The sequence below is a fragment of the Electrona antarctica genome (assembly GCF_951216825.1).
Source record: "Electrona antarctica genome assembly, chromosome: 8".
In the NCBI taxonomy this organism is placed as follows: domain Eukaryota; kingdom Metazoa; phylum Chordata; class Actinopteri; order Myctophiformes; family Myctophidae; genus Electrona; species Electrona antarctica.
Genome location: NC_136789.1, coordinates 24889642 through 24902096, shown reverse-complemented (window position 1 = coordinate 24902096; position 12455 = coordinate 24889642). Strand labels below are relative to the sequence as shown.

Here is a 12455-nt window from a genome sequence, read left to right as displayed (position 1 = left end):
TAGGCTTTAAAGTCTAGAGTTTACAGTACACTCCACTTACTATATGACTCAGAGCCATGAAGTGAAAAGAAGACAGAGACTCTTGAGTAGGTTTTTGTGTAGCTACTACACAGCGCGCATATGCCATACGTGTGTGTATGTACGTTTTTAATCAATGTGTCTCAGGTAATAATAATGGGAACAAGGGGAACAATGGGAAAGGGTTGTCCTAATTGCTATTCCTGTTCATAATACTATGAGTTAAGTGTTTCTATTTAACAAGACTGTTAAGGGACTTTTAAATTGCACGCTAGCTGAGATGGCTGAAGTAAAGTTGTGTTCAAATGAAATCCAGTCACCTGTGTGACTTATTTTCTTTTGGTCCATATACCATCAACTTATTACAAAAATGGATGAGTTTGTTATTCATGGAAACTACCAGTTGATTATTATTATTATTATTATGTTTTAGGAATTATTTCCTTCTGAATTAGCTGGAGAAACCACACAGGGAGAATGGAAGCTCAGAATCCAGTTTTCATTTGGTGAATTTTGTTATAGTCAATGATATGTACTGTAGCCTATACTGTACAGTAGTTTATTTAGGGCTTGTATGCCTCATACAACCTCCCATACAAATTCTGAATTTTCTATTAACAAATTGCAGTTCTCATCTGTTATAGACAATGTTTAGCTGCCTTTTGGGTACTGTATACAATTCTATAATGATTAGGATCACCAAAGTTGATTTAGTCTGAGTAATCTATGCTTAATGCCTGTGTTGGGTGAGGTCTCATATCTGGAAAGGATGAGACGTTGTCCCAGGTTTCCTACGTGTAACATTAGTGCCCCCTGTTGTCCTGCACTTTGCATGTACATGTTTTAGGAACAGGCACATAGATGTAGTTCTTGATAAGGTAGTCTACTACACACAGATTTTCTCTCAGGCAAATAGCCTACCAATGGTGTAGATTAGAATATAGATCACTGGAATAATATAATAATTGCTTGTTTGTCCGAATTGCTGCCTCATGAGATCGTTAACATAAGTGTATAGGAATAAGCACTTTATTGATCCAGCAGAGTGAATGCCTTGATCACGCCACAGGGCAGGGCTGCCAACACTCCTGGATCCCGCAGGAGTCTCCTGCAATTCGACCATATCTCCGGCAGGACGCGGACTCCTGCATTGTCATCCCTCCTGGATTTGGCATCAAACTCCTAAAATTCACCAGAACACAATAACTTACATCTACTATGTTAAAAAAAAAGGAGGACCCCATGGGCAGTGCATGCAATCATAGAGAGATGTTCACTTAAATCATGAATGGCTAAAGATGTGTCTTGGGGCTTCAGTCATCAAATTATTTGTATTTTAATGGCTGTACCCATCATTTTCCAATGCTAGTAAGGCAAGCCTGATACAAGTATCAAACTATCTACTACCACACCCAAAAATATCCCCAAGATTCTCACATGTTGGCAGCCCTGGTTCAGGCCGGTTTGGGTTTAGGTCAAATTTGACCTATAATATTATTATGGGCAATTGGGCATAATGACAGTAGTCATGTTGCACATGGGGACTTATGTCAGTGATTACGTCACGTGACACATCAACGAATCCACACATGCCTCATCTCGTCCCATTCCAACATTATTTCCAATGAATCCAATCAAACTTCTTTACAAGTTTTGTGTTATATCTGCGCGTCCAAGGCCTGCATGGTTTCAGAAACGTTTAGAACACTATACTTCCTTCATATCATCCATCCATTTGACAATAAACGTCTGTATTACATCACAATGAAAGTACCGGTAGGCCTACATTCATGTTAAACTCTTGATTTCTTTGCCCACTTTTTAGTTTTTGCTATACTCCTTTAACATAAATAATACAAAAAAATACAATCAAATATTTATTTGAGAATATATAAAATTAGTTTTCTAAAAAAATAAAAATCTGCCTCTGCGGGGCACTTCTCCCCCCACCCCCACCCCAGATAGTGTCCCCCGCATGGAGACGTGGCAGCTCCATTGGTCATATGATTACATTTCACCGAACCAAACCCCACCCGTGTTATCGTCCAGTCTGCAAACCTTTCCGGGCGGCTGGTCAACACGTAAAAAACAACAACACTGTTCCATTTCGTGAGCGGATGACATATTATTTTTCGCCGTTTTCTCCCACGTATTTTAACGGTGCCATAACATATTCTTCTCGGAATAGCTACACCTTAAATGCAACACATAGGAGTGTTGGTGGCGCGGCGGTGGTGGCTGGTGACCACCCAAAATAGTATCGTTTTTTTAGACCTTTACTGCTGACGTTTCCAGAGCTTCAAATAGCTTCCGTTTTCCACTGGCACTGATTGGACTGTTCTGTGAATCTGGACAAGAAGAACCTTCCACACTTCAATGGAGGAACAGCCCAAAGATCTGCTGCGGGCTCCACCACACACCGAGAGACAGGGACACCACCAGCGCCAAGGAGACGACACAGACAACCCCTCTACTCAACACACACCTTTAATAAAACATGACCAGAGCCACAACATCCAGTACCAGCACCAGGAAGCGACGACGAAGAAGAAAACAGGTTAGGGGAGGAAAAGTTAGCTTACATTACATCGTTCATGCTAGCCTTAGTCAGCTAATGTCAGTCAGCCACACAGCAGACAGACCAGACGGGGGGCTAGCATTTTTTAGCTAACTCGGCGACAAATGGCAGATCCACAAGCTCACAGTGCGTCGCTTACGCGGCGCGCAGTGAGCTTATAGAGCGTCTTATATTCGCCGCGCGACGCCCTCGTACGGGCGAAGTGCAACCAAGAGGCTTTAGCTAAGCTAACTCGCGGCTAATTTTGCGTACACGTAGTCACGCGAGCGTTTCTTTCGCTCGACAAAAATACAAGTAGTTATTGCTGTTATTTTTAAACCGAATGCAACGTTGAGAGTTGCGTCGACAATTTTTTCAGTTGGAGATGGGGGGGCACGGGGCCAGGGCATCCATGTTTTTTGGTCGAGCTAAATGAGATGGTCGCTCGCGACGACCGAAGAAGTACGTTAACTAAGCGTTATAACTCCATCGCAGTTGAAGGTGTGTACGCTAGATTTTTACAGTCTATGGGCTGAGATAACGACGCATGTTACTGACGGTGAGGGGACTCGAGGCCCAAATCGATTCCAACAGACCGCGACAATAAAGTTAAGCTAACGCTCGTTTAGGTGACGTTGCGTGACAGTTGGTGTGGTGGTTGGTTTGACATATCGGGGATTGACCTTGTGTGCGCCGGGTTTCAACCAGCCGTTTAACGTGTGCTTTCTACGGTGTGAACGATGGCCTGCACGAGAACCCTGCGGTCCCGTGTGTGCTCGACGACGTGTAGCTAAAGATTGTTTTTTTTGCATTGGACCTTGTGTAGAGTTTTACGAAAACATGCCGGCTCCACTGGAATGTTCCGTGGATGCATTTCCTGTCGGCCATGTTAGAATATTATTGTAAGCTAATGCTAAAGTTAACCTGCACAGCTAGCATAGATATTTCCCGGCCGTCACGCTTGTTAACCGTTTTTAAACTCGATACAGATGCATTGGTTGTCTTCCATTTGTATCAATCGATGTGCTAGTTCCCTCTTATGCCACACATGAACGATTTGCAGTGTCAAAGTTGGAAAACTTGGTGATTGGTCTGGTAGTTGTCATAGGCTATTGCTAATGCTATCTATGTTTTTTTTTCCGGGTGGGCCTGTTGCATGTTGTGCTGTCAGCCAGGAATCACGCGAACAGCTCCCAGTATGGCTGCTTCAAATGACACGCTTAGGCCAACACTGATCAATCAATGCTTTCTGTTCACCCAGATAAGAATAATTTTGCTAATAAAAATCGCCTGCTCTGTATGATTTAGTTAGGACACAAACGTATCGAGGTTTCCCCAACAGCCTGGGCATGCTATGATTTGAGGTTATGTAGGCTACAGGTATAATAAGCAAAGACGCTTACATAAGGCAAAATAAAAAAATCACATGAGTAATGTTTTAGTTTGTTGTAGTGCACTTTTCCTTTAAGATACAAACTGAAACTATACAACAGCAGATATACATTTTCTTTTATTAACTAGAAAAGAAACTACATGTAATTAGCGAGTTAAAATGGAAATTTAACTCTAGAACCTAGAGTTCATACCTACTCAACTATGCAACAGTCATTGGCTTGGCTATGCAGCAATCCCTAAAATGGCAGGAGAGGGTAATGAATGGCATGAATGTAGAGTTGACAGTGCTTTAACTATTCCCACAATGGATTTTAACCTGATTGTACTTCCCTTTCAGGTAATAGAAAAATAAACATCGGTGAGGAAGAGGATACTGTTGCTATGTCGTTTCCCTCCAGCAGCAATGGTAACAGACACATAAATACAAACGTGAAGCAGAAGTCAACACAAAAGCTGTACACAACTGCTCCAAAAGTGAGCAGCAAAGGTTTGGACCATAAGAAGAATATGGACCTAAAACATGACAAGGAAAAGGCCCTGGATTTGCATCACACTGAGGGTCAGTCAGTGGATAAGAAAGACCCTATATTGCTTCAAAATGGCATTGTAAACTGTGGCTTCATTACAAATGGTTATTCAAGCAAGCAGTCGCTGGACAATGATGGCAGTGGCTCCGAAGGTGGATATACTACTCCTAAGAAACGCAAGGCCAGATGTAACAACATTAAGCACATTGAGAATATGAGTATTGAAAAGGAGAAGGACATGCAGCAGGGACATGCAACCCATGATTCTGGGACTTTTAATCCAGATACAACAGAGAAGGGAGTAAATTCAAGACTGGATGGCTTCAGGGCTGGCCATAAAGTAGAAGTTCACTCTTCAACTAGACGGGTGGTTACCACTGAGATGCCAATGGGTGAATCTCAGAGGAAAAACTCGGATGGCAAACCTGTAGGCACGTTTGGTAAGAAATTTGAGGAAAGGCACAAAGCAAAGCTTTCCTCTTCAAAAGAGGACTCATGGACTTTGTTCAAGCCCCCTCCAGTATTTCCTGTGGACAATAGCAGTGCTAAAACTGTGCCCAAGATCAGTTATGCAAGTAAAGTAAAGGAGAACCTCAACAAAGCCCAAGGTGGAGCTGAGGCACTGCCTCCGCCTGTTAGACTGTCACAGGTCCCCATGTCGGCTATGAAAACGATCACCTCAGCTAGCTTTACTAATGGTCCTGTTTCTGGTAATGGAAACAGCTGCCCATCAATGGGTACCTTCTTTGCCCCTGCTGCTAGTAGTATTCCACCAGCCCCTTCTCTCCCAAGTGGTGAGAATGTAGCATCTCCTTTGGACAGTAACTGTAGCTCGACAACCAGTGCTGTGGATGCAGAAGCTTATGAGCCTAGAAAGTGTACTCTTTTAATTTACCCTTTAAATATGCAACCTGTGCTCCCTAGTGCTCGCCAACTTGATGCACCGGCTGCTCAGACAAATCAGAAAGCCTTGGGCGATATCTTCCAGAATCAGTGGGGGCTTTCCTTCATCAATGAGCCCAGCTTGGGTGCCGCAGAAGGAGGAAATGGGAAACTTAATGTGGAGGATAAACCTACTGTGGTCACATTTCACGGAGAGTGTTCCCCTGTATCAGCCCAGGTTGCCCAGCCATGCCTTGACTATAGCTCATCAATCCCAGAGCCATTGGCTCAAGACCCAGAGAAAAGGACTTGTGTCCCCAGTGTTTGTGCAGTGGCTGAGGACGAAACGAAGACACATCTACGCGGCCAGGATAAAACAAAAGTGGAGGCCAAGAGTCCAGGTTGCTCTGTGTTGGTCCCCGGTAAAGACAATGGTGCTAAGCATGTGCAGGGTCTACTGCCCACCTTGTCATTTGGCTCATCTAAAGAGCAGGCCCATTCAAAAATCCTTGATAGAAGGTGTAGCTGGGGTTCCTTCGATGTTAAAGCTGCTGTCACTTATCACACTAAAGGTAACTTTCATCAGCTTATCTCTTCATCATTTTTCTATTAATGGCAATTTGATTTGTAATAGGGCTGGGCATTTAACCGAAAATGTATAGAAACCGACATTTATAATCGATAACCAACTTGATCTTGCTCATGTAGGTTAATTGGATCAGGTTTATTTTGTGTAGTTTTTTTTAAATATATCTTATATATTAACAAATTCACTTTATACTACAAATTATAATAGTTTTCTAATTTACTAAATTGATAAGTAGGTGTGGTAAATTATATTTTCAACTTATTTTTTGTTTTGTTAAAAGATTAAACTAAAGCCCTATATTCTGATGGTAGGAACCATTGCTAGTGTGTTTGTTCAATAACCCCCATCTCTTAGCTCTTTAATGAACAGAGAATGCATTTTCAGGTGAGGGGTATTTTCAACCAATCAGGAGAGAATACCCATTTATCAGCTTTATATTGGCATAATTGGCACTACGAGCTGGATGACACTATAGCGATGATTGCTATAAAAATATATTGTGTTTCTTTTGTGTTCTTTTTGGATCACTTATGCTAACTAAGTACCTTTAACCACTTAATCCTGAACTTTGTTGTACAATGGTGGCGTACAAACTCTAGAGAGTTCTACAAACTCTCTAGATCTGCCATTTTCACTCTTTTTAAATATAATTGTTCATTAATCGTGATATTTATTTGAAGTCCTATCGCCCAGCCCTAATGTGTAGCCTGAAAGTTTGTATGTGCTGGCTGTTTTGTTTCTTGATCTAATACTCTTCATTTTTTTCTTCGACAGAAATGGAATACATTTTCAACTTGAAAAAACAAGGTAAATTATATTGACTGGTTTACATTTAGAATAAATATTTAGGTGTGACATTACAAAAGTGCCAATTGTACTGACAAACAAAATGTGAAAGGATATATAAAAAGAAACGGGTCAGCACTGATTTTGAAGAGATCCGAAAAACATAAGACTGAAAGTTCAAGAATCATATATATATATATTGTACAAGTAATCTAATCGACTCATAATGTAGTAATTATGTGTAATAAACCTTGTAACTGCTGCCTGGTTTAGGAAATGTTGACAGTTTATAATATATTCTATTTAATCAAGTAAATATTGACATCAAGTCAATTTGTTTATCTCCTCACCACACATTCAATGGCACAAGTCGCTACTAAGAAATGTCCTTGAATGTGTTAGAAACAAATTGAAATGGAAGAGTTTCATCCATTTGTCAATCAGTAAAAGTTTGACAAAGAGGTTTACCATTACTGCTAGTATTTTATGCAAAGTTAACAGAAAAGCCAAAAGCTGTGGTACCTGGACACTGGGGGATTGCCAAATGGATTTAAAAAGCATATACAAGTTTGTCTTTGGGTGATAAGTCTCAACTTATCTAATCATGTAATCTTTCTTTCCTGTGCTCTAGATCCAAAAAGAGTAGTGGTTTATGATGAGACCAAGGATGGACCTAATCAGTGAGGAGGTAGATTGCCCACAGTACTAACCTCCTCTCCTGGGTGCTGCAGTTCTCTACCACGGATGTCATGATCCTGTTGGATAACTTTGTGAGACGGTGACTGTGAGAAATAAGACATTTGTGTGTCATAATGGATTTAGTTTTGGACATTGGGTGAAATGATGGACCTTTTGGGGGCATCATCGTTGGACTTAATTCAGAAACACATACTCGAAAGAAGTGTGCAGGAGTTATGTGGTGCCTCTCCAAATTATATGAATGGACACTAGTGACACTGTGCTGTGATAGACATACTGTGTCATAGCTCTTTACAAATATTGGGAGTATCTCAAAGGAGGTGTTGGACTGCACCTCCCAAGCCTTTATCCTGTTGTCCATTGAACTGTGGCAACTGTCAGTGTGACTGTAGGCTGCCTCAATCATTTTGTTTCTCCATGCATTCAATTTGTTCCTTGTAGATATATTTTAAAATTTCCACAGCATCTGTGTGCAAATTCGAAATCATCACAAAAGACGAGAAAAGAATGCCTTGAACTTGTGAAACTGAATGGTTGGCAGTCTTGTTAAACTGCGAATTGAGTGAAAAGTTGAGCGGTATTGTCAGGCCCTATCCAGTGAGGGACAACATTTGTCTTAATTACATGGAGGAAATTAGAATGCCCAGTAAATAACTGCTTGCTCTGCTCTCTCTCTCATGACACTATTTGTCCTACATGCATTGCAGTGTGATCTATGCTGCATAAGGACCCCAGAGCACAGAAAACAGAAGTGCCCGTTGTGAACGAAAGCCACGCTCCTTCATTTCTGTTGTTCCATACTGGTTGTACTAACACTTTTAGAATCGGGTTATGGTTTGTCTTCATCAAAGTCTTTTACTCTTATCCTTTAAAACTCCATACATTTCATGTGATCAAATGATATATGGTTCGTTCAACCTATTCTTACATTCAGATTCATACAGCATACCGTATCATATGACATGAATCATTATATTATGTGAATAATGTGAGTTTAGGGATATGGTGAAAGTGACGAAAGCACAGAACACCACTTGGACTATCATAAGTGGTATTCTGTGTTTTTGAGCATTTATTTTTCTCAAAGGAAGACTCAGGATGTCCATGCAAATTATTTTTGCTACATTTTCTCCATTAGAAAAATGGTTAATTTACATTTGTTCCCAAGTCTTTTTTTTTCCTTTTTTTTTTTTCAAAACCCGTTTTACTATATCTTTTGCTAACTCAGCATTCTTCAACTGTATGGCATTGTATTTCTTGCATGTTTACTGGTGGAGATGAGAAAATCAGAAGGTCACTGTTCATTACCATACAAAGATAACAGTAAAACACATTTGCAATACTAATCCAGGGTCCCTGACTAGCCACTTTGTCATATTGTGTTAAAATGTGAAGATAAATAGTACTACGCATTATGTTATACTGTGGATATTCTTAGTTTGCAAACAAGTGTGCAATAACACCATGCAGTCCCTATAGCTTGTGAAATGGGTTATATGGGACCTCAAAAACATCACAAAATGCAGTTTTTGCCTGTAGTACTTAATTGGCATATTTCTGTGTCCCAACAGGTTAAGATGATGTGATCCCATCAATTACATAAACTCTTGCATAGTTTAAATATTGTGAAATCAGTTTTGTAGATGAGGCTTTTTCAAAAGTTCTATACAAGTCTAGGGAGCCCAAATTACGCAACATGCTAATTGGCCGGCCATGGCATTATGTTAATACACTCTCCAGGATTGGTTGTCGGCTAAGGACGATAATTATTCAAGTTTCCTTCGTCTAGAATATGTGATTTGGTGGATTAATAGCACTTTATGTAAACTAATTACTTTTATCTTTTAATTACAAGAGAGATCTATATGTACTGATGAGAAACTCCTCGAAAGAATGGCTCTGGGCTGTTACTTTTCAGAAAAAAGATAAATACAGAACTATTAAATGTAACTCAGGTAGTGTTGATAAAGCCATGACTATGTTAAATATTTTCTTTTTCTTTTCTTCCCTGCCAAATGGTCCCTGTCATGTTATGTGCCCAAATTTAAAATGGTTTAAATGCTTAATTGGAGTCCTGTTGTATAATATCATATGCTGTAACAGAACACCAAATTATTTCATTTGATGAAAGTTGTCATGGCTTGCAATTGATCATTGTAAGCTGTAAGCCTACGAATTTCACTTAGTGAAGCACATTTCTCTGCATTGATTTCCTTGAATTGAACATAATCTTGCAGTTTGTGATGATTCAGTTGTCATTTTTTATGGTGTAGCAAGTCTTATTTTATCAAGCGGCTACAATCTAGCTCTGAGCTTTCAAGTCTAGTTCTTATGCTCGATGATTAGGCCATGTCACAACTTGTATTAAACACAGGGAGGGAACAGTAAGACATAATTGCAATTAACAATTATGTTTTGTACAACTTTGACCTTTTACTTCCCTCTGGCTAAGCCTTGGTAGCCGTCTATGATTTATGCCGTGTGTTTTTGTTCCATTGTACATTGCGTGACTGTCTTTTCAGATGAGAACAAAATGGTCTTACCTGGTCAATAAGGTGTTTCTGAATGCATGTTGTCCATTAATATTTATACTTTGTGTGTTTTTAACGATAGCCGAAAATCTGGCATAAATACTGGCATTGTGTTCTTTTCTGAATGCCCATGCTCGATAGACAAAGTGACTCAATCAGGCTCCCATAACCTAAATGTCAAAATATACAGTGCAATGCATTGAACCGGTCTCAAACTATAAATTGCATCTGAGTGGACAGTGAACAGTTCTATGTGCTTCTAAATGTAAAACAGGGTGGTCAAAATCGGTATGTGAGTTTTAACTTTTGTCTTATGGTGAATGGCCTTTGAGCTGTTTTGTTTTGTTTTTCTTCCAAGTTTTAGTTTTTTTGTTTTGAGGATTGTCCTGGCTACAGGGAAATCAGATGTCACACACCACCTGCACCAAGGCTCCTCATATTTTAAGGCACTTAATACAGCATCAAGGCTATACTGAATATGCATTAATGAAAAGATAGACATTATTTAACATTGTACGTAGCCTGCAAAACCAAAAACTGGCTCTTGATAGTGGAGTATACGGTAATACAATGATGGGGGGGTGTTGGTGTGCTTGAACATGTGGATTCTTTGTTTTCTCCTCCCCCTCAGGATGTGCAATCACCTCAAGGATGCTGAAGCAGGCCTCTGGGTTTTGAATGAGTTTGGTCATTCGGCCATGTTTTTGGGTGTGTGCATAGTGAGTTCTTCCTATTATATGCAAGTTCCCCTTATTTTAAAAGAAAAATCTGTTTCATGTTCAGGTGCCTGTGTGATAAATATACTTTTACAGCGATTTTGATTGTTTAAAAACTGCTTCCAGCATATATCCGTGCCATGTATTTTTTTTTGTTTCCTTCCCTGTAATGTTTGCTAGTCAAATTTTCTTACAGCTGTCTTTATTTCTTTAACTGACATGGAAGTAGTTGAAAGCAATGTGCGTTTTAGATGTTTGCTAGATTTTTAACTGTTATGGCTTGAAAATTGTGTGACCGAAAGCCAAAATCACTTTGAATGGGACTGATTTTTGTGAGAACTGCTTGCTGATGTGTAGACATGCCAGTCCATCGTCAAGTTAAGGTCAGAGGTAGCACATTTTAATTTGAACTGATTTAACAATACATATTTTAACTTTGTGTATGTTTTTAAATACTAAGTTTATTTTTGAATTGTCACTTAATTTATCCATAGATGCACAATTAGTATCAAACTACTTTATTTCAGAGGATTATGATAGGGAGAATTACGATGTCTCATTTTTGATCATACAGTTTTAGACTTTAGTTGTTGATCAAGACTGAAGTAGACCTATTTTCCCCATATAGCATCAATATTAATATATTTGAAGCTGATGGTAAATGCTACTTTTTTCAACAATTTTTATACAAATTACTTTTAACTATTTTCCTCATAGTCATGCTGAAGTAATGGGAAAACTGTACACCAAGAAAGTTCCTGTTAATGCATTGCCCCCCCGCCCCCCTGTGTATTGTTAATTATATTGTAAGGAGAGTGAGTTATGGGGTATGAACTTACAGTTTGACAACTCTAAATCTGCTTTCGCCAAAGGTACACACAACTCAGATATTCAGCTACTTTACTTTATGGCCCACGCACAGACAGGCGACGTGATGCCCAGCTTTGTGACAATCTGCAGGGCATGGGAGGATCTTTGAGTCGCCAATACTGTAGCAGCTGAATGTCGTTTCATGAGTGTGATATGACTTATGGTATGAGCAAGGAGAAATTATTGGAGAGCAAAACTAATACCTAAAGTGCTGCTGCTTCATCCAGTAATCAATTGTCTGTAAAGGGAAATGCTGGACTTGGTGTTTGTGCTTCATTTTAAAACTGTCCCTCTTACTGCTGTGTTTGCCTCTGGGGAAGACTTTCTCTTGTACTTTTTTCTTTTTTTGGGGGGGGGGGGGGGGGTACTTTTTAATTTTCCTCTATGGCACCTGAGAGGTACAGTATTTACACTTACAAACATGGGGCATAACCAAGAGCATTGTGCGTCTTAACAGAATTCTGTACTGCAAAATGTTTGTGTGGAGAGGTGATAGGCTATGTGGTGCCGAGTCATGTTTGTTCTGTTTCTCTGTGTCATCTCAAATGGCTATGTGCTTGTTGATGCATTATAAGTTTGCTTCTCTTCTTTCACCTCTTCACTTCTAGCTCCCAGAAAATAAGGCGATTGACCATATTCACACGGTGGCCATTTTGCTCTTGCATTACTCCCCCAACCCAAGGGGTGGGAAGGGTTTCCCCAACCATGTGTCAGAATAGCAAAATAGCTGCCCTGTCAAAATGGTCAATAGCATTTCTTTCTAAAAAAATGTCTTACAACTTCTTGACATTTAAAGTTTTTAAGTGTGCAGTCTGATTGTTTCATTATGTTTTCTTTGAATTTAACAAGTGTCACATTACAATGTTCCTTTTTTTAAAGCATGAT

General features: G+C 39.7%; 1 protein-coding gene across 2 annotated transcripts; it reads left to right on the top strand.

The window, feature by feature from the left end:
* Nucleotides 1-2030: 2030 nt before the first annotated feature.
* nufip2 (nuclear FMR1 interacting protein 2) lies at nt 2031-11139 on the top strand. Of its 2 annotated transcripts, none has more exons than XM_079508130.1 (4): nt 2031-2575; nt 4308-5951; nt 6743-6775; nt 7386-11139. In XM_079508130.1, the coding sequence occupies exons 1-4, from the start codon at nt 2395-2397 to the stop codon at nt 7436-7438; spliced, it is 1911 nt and encodes a 636-aa protein (XP_079364256.1). In that variant the 5' UTR covers nt 2031-2394; the 3' UTR covers nt 7439-11139. The 2 variants fall into 2 exon arrangements, with proteins under 2 accessions (XP_079364256.1, XP_079364257.1); XM_079508131.1 differs by lacking the exon at nt 2031-2575 and adding an exon at nt 2965-3076.
* The last annotated feature ends 1316 nt before the right edge of the window (nt 11140-12455 follow it).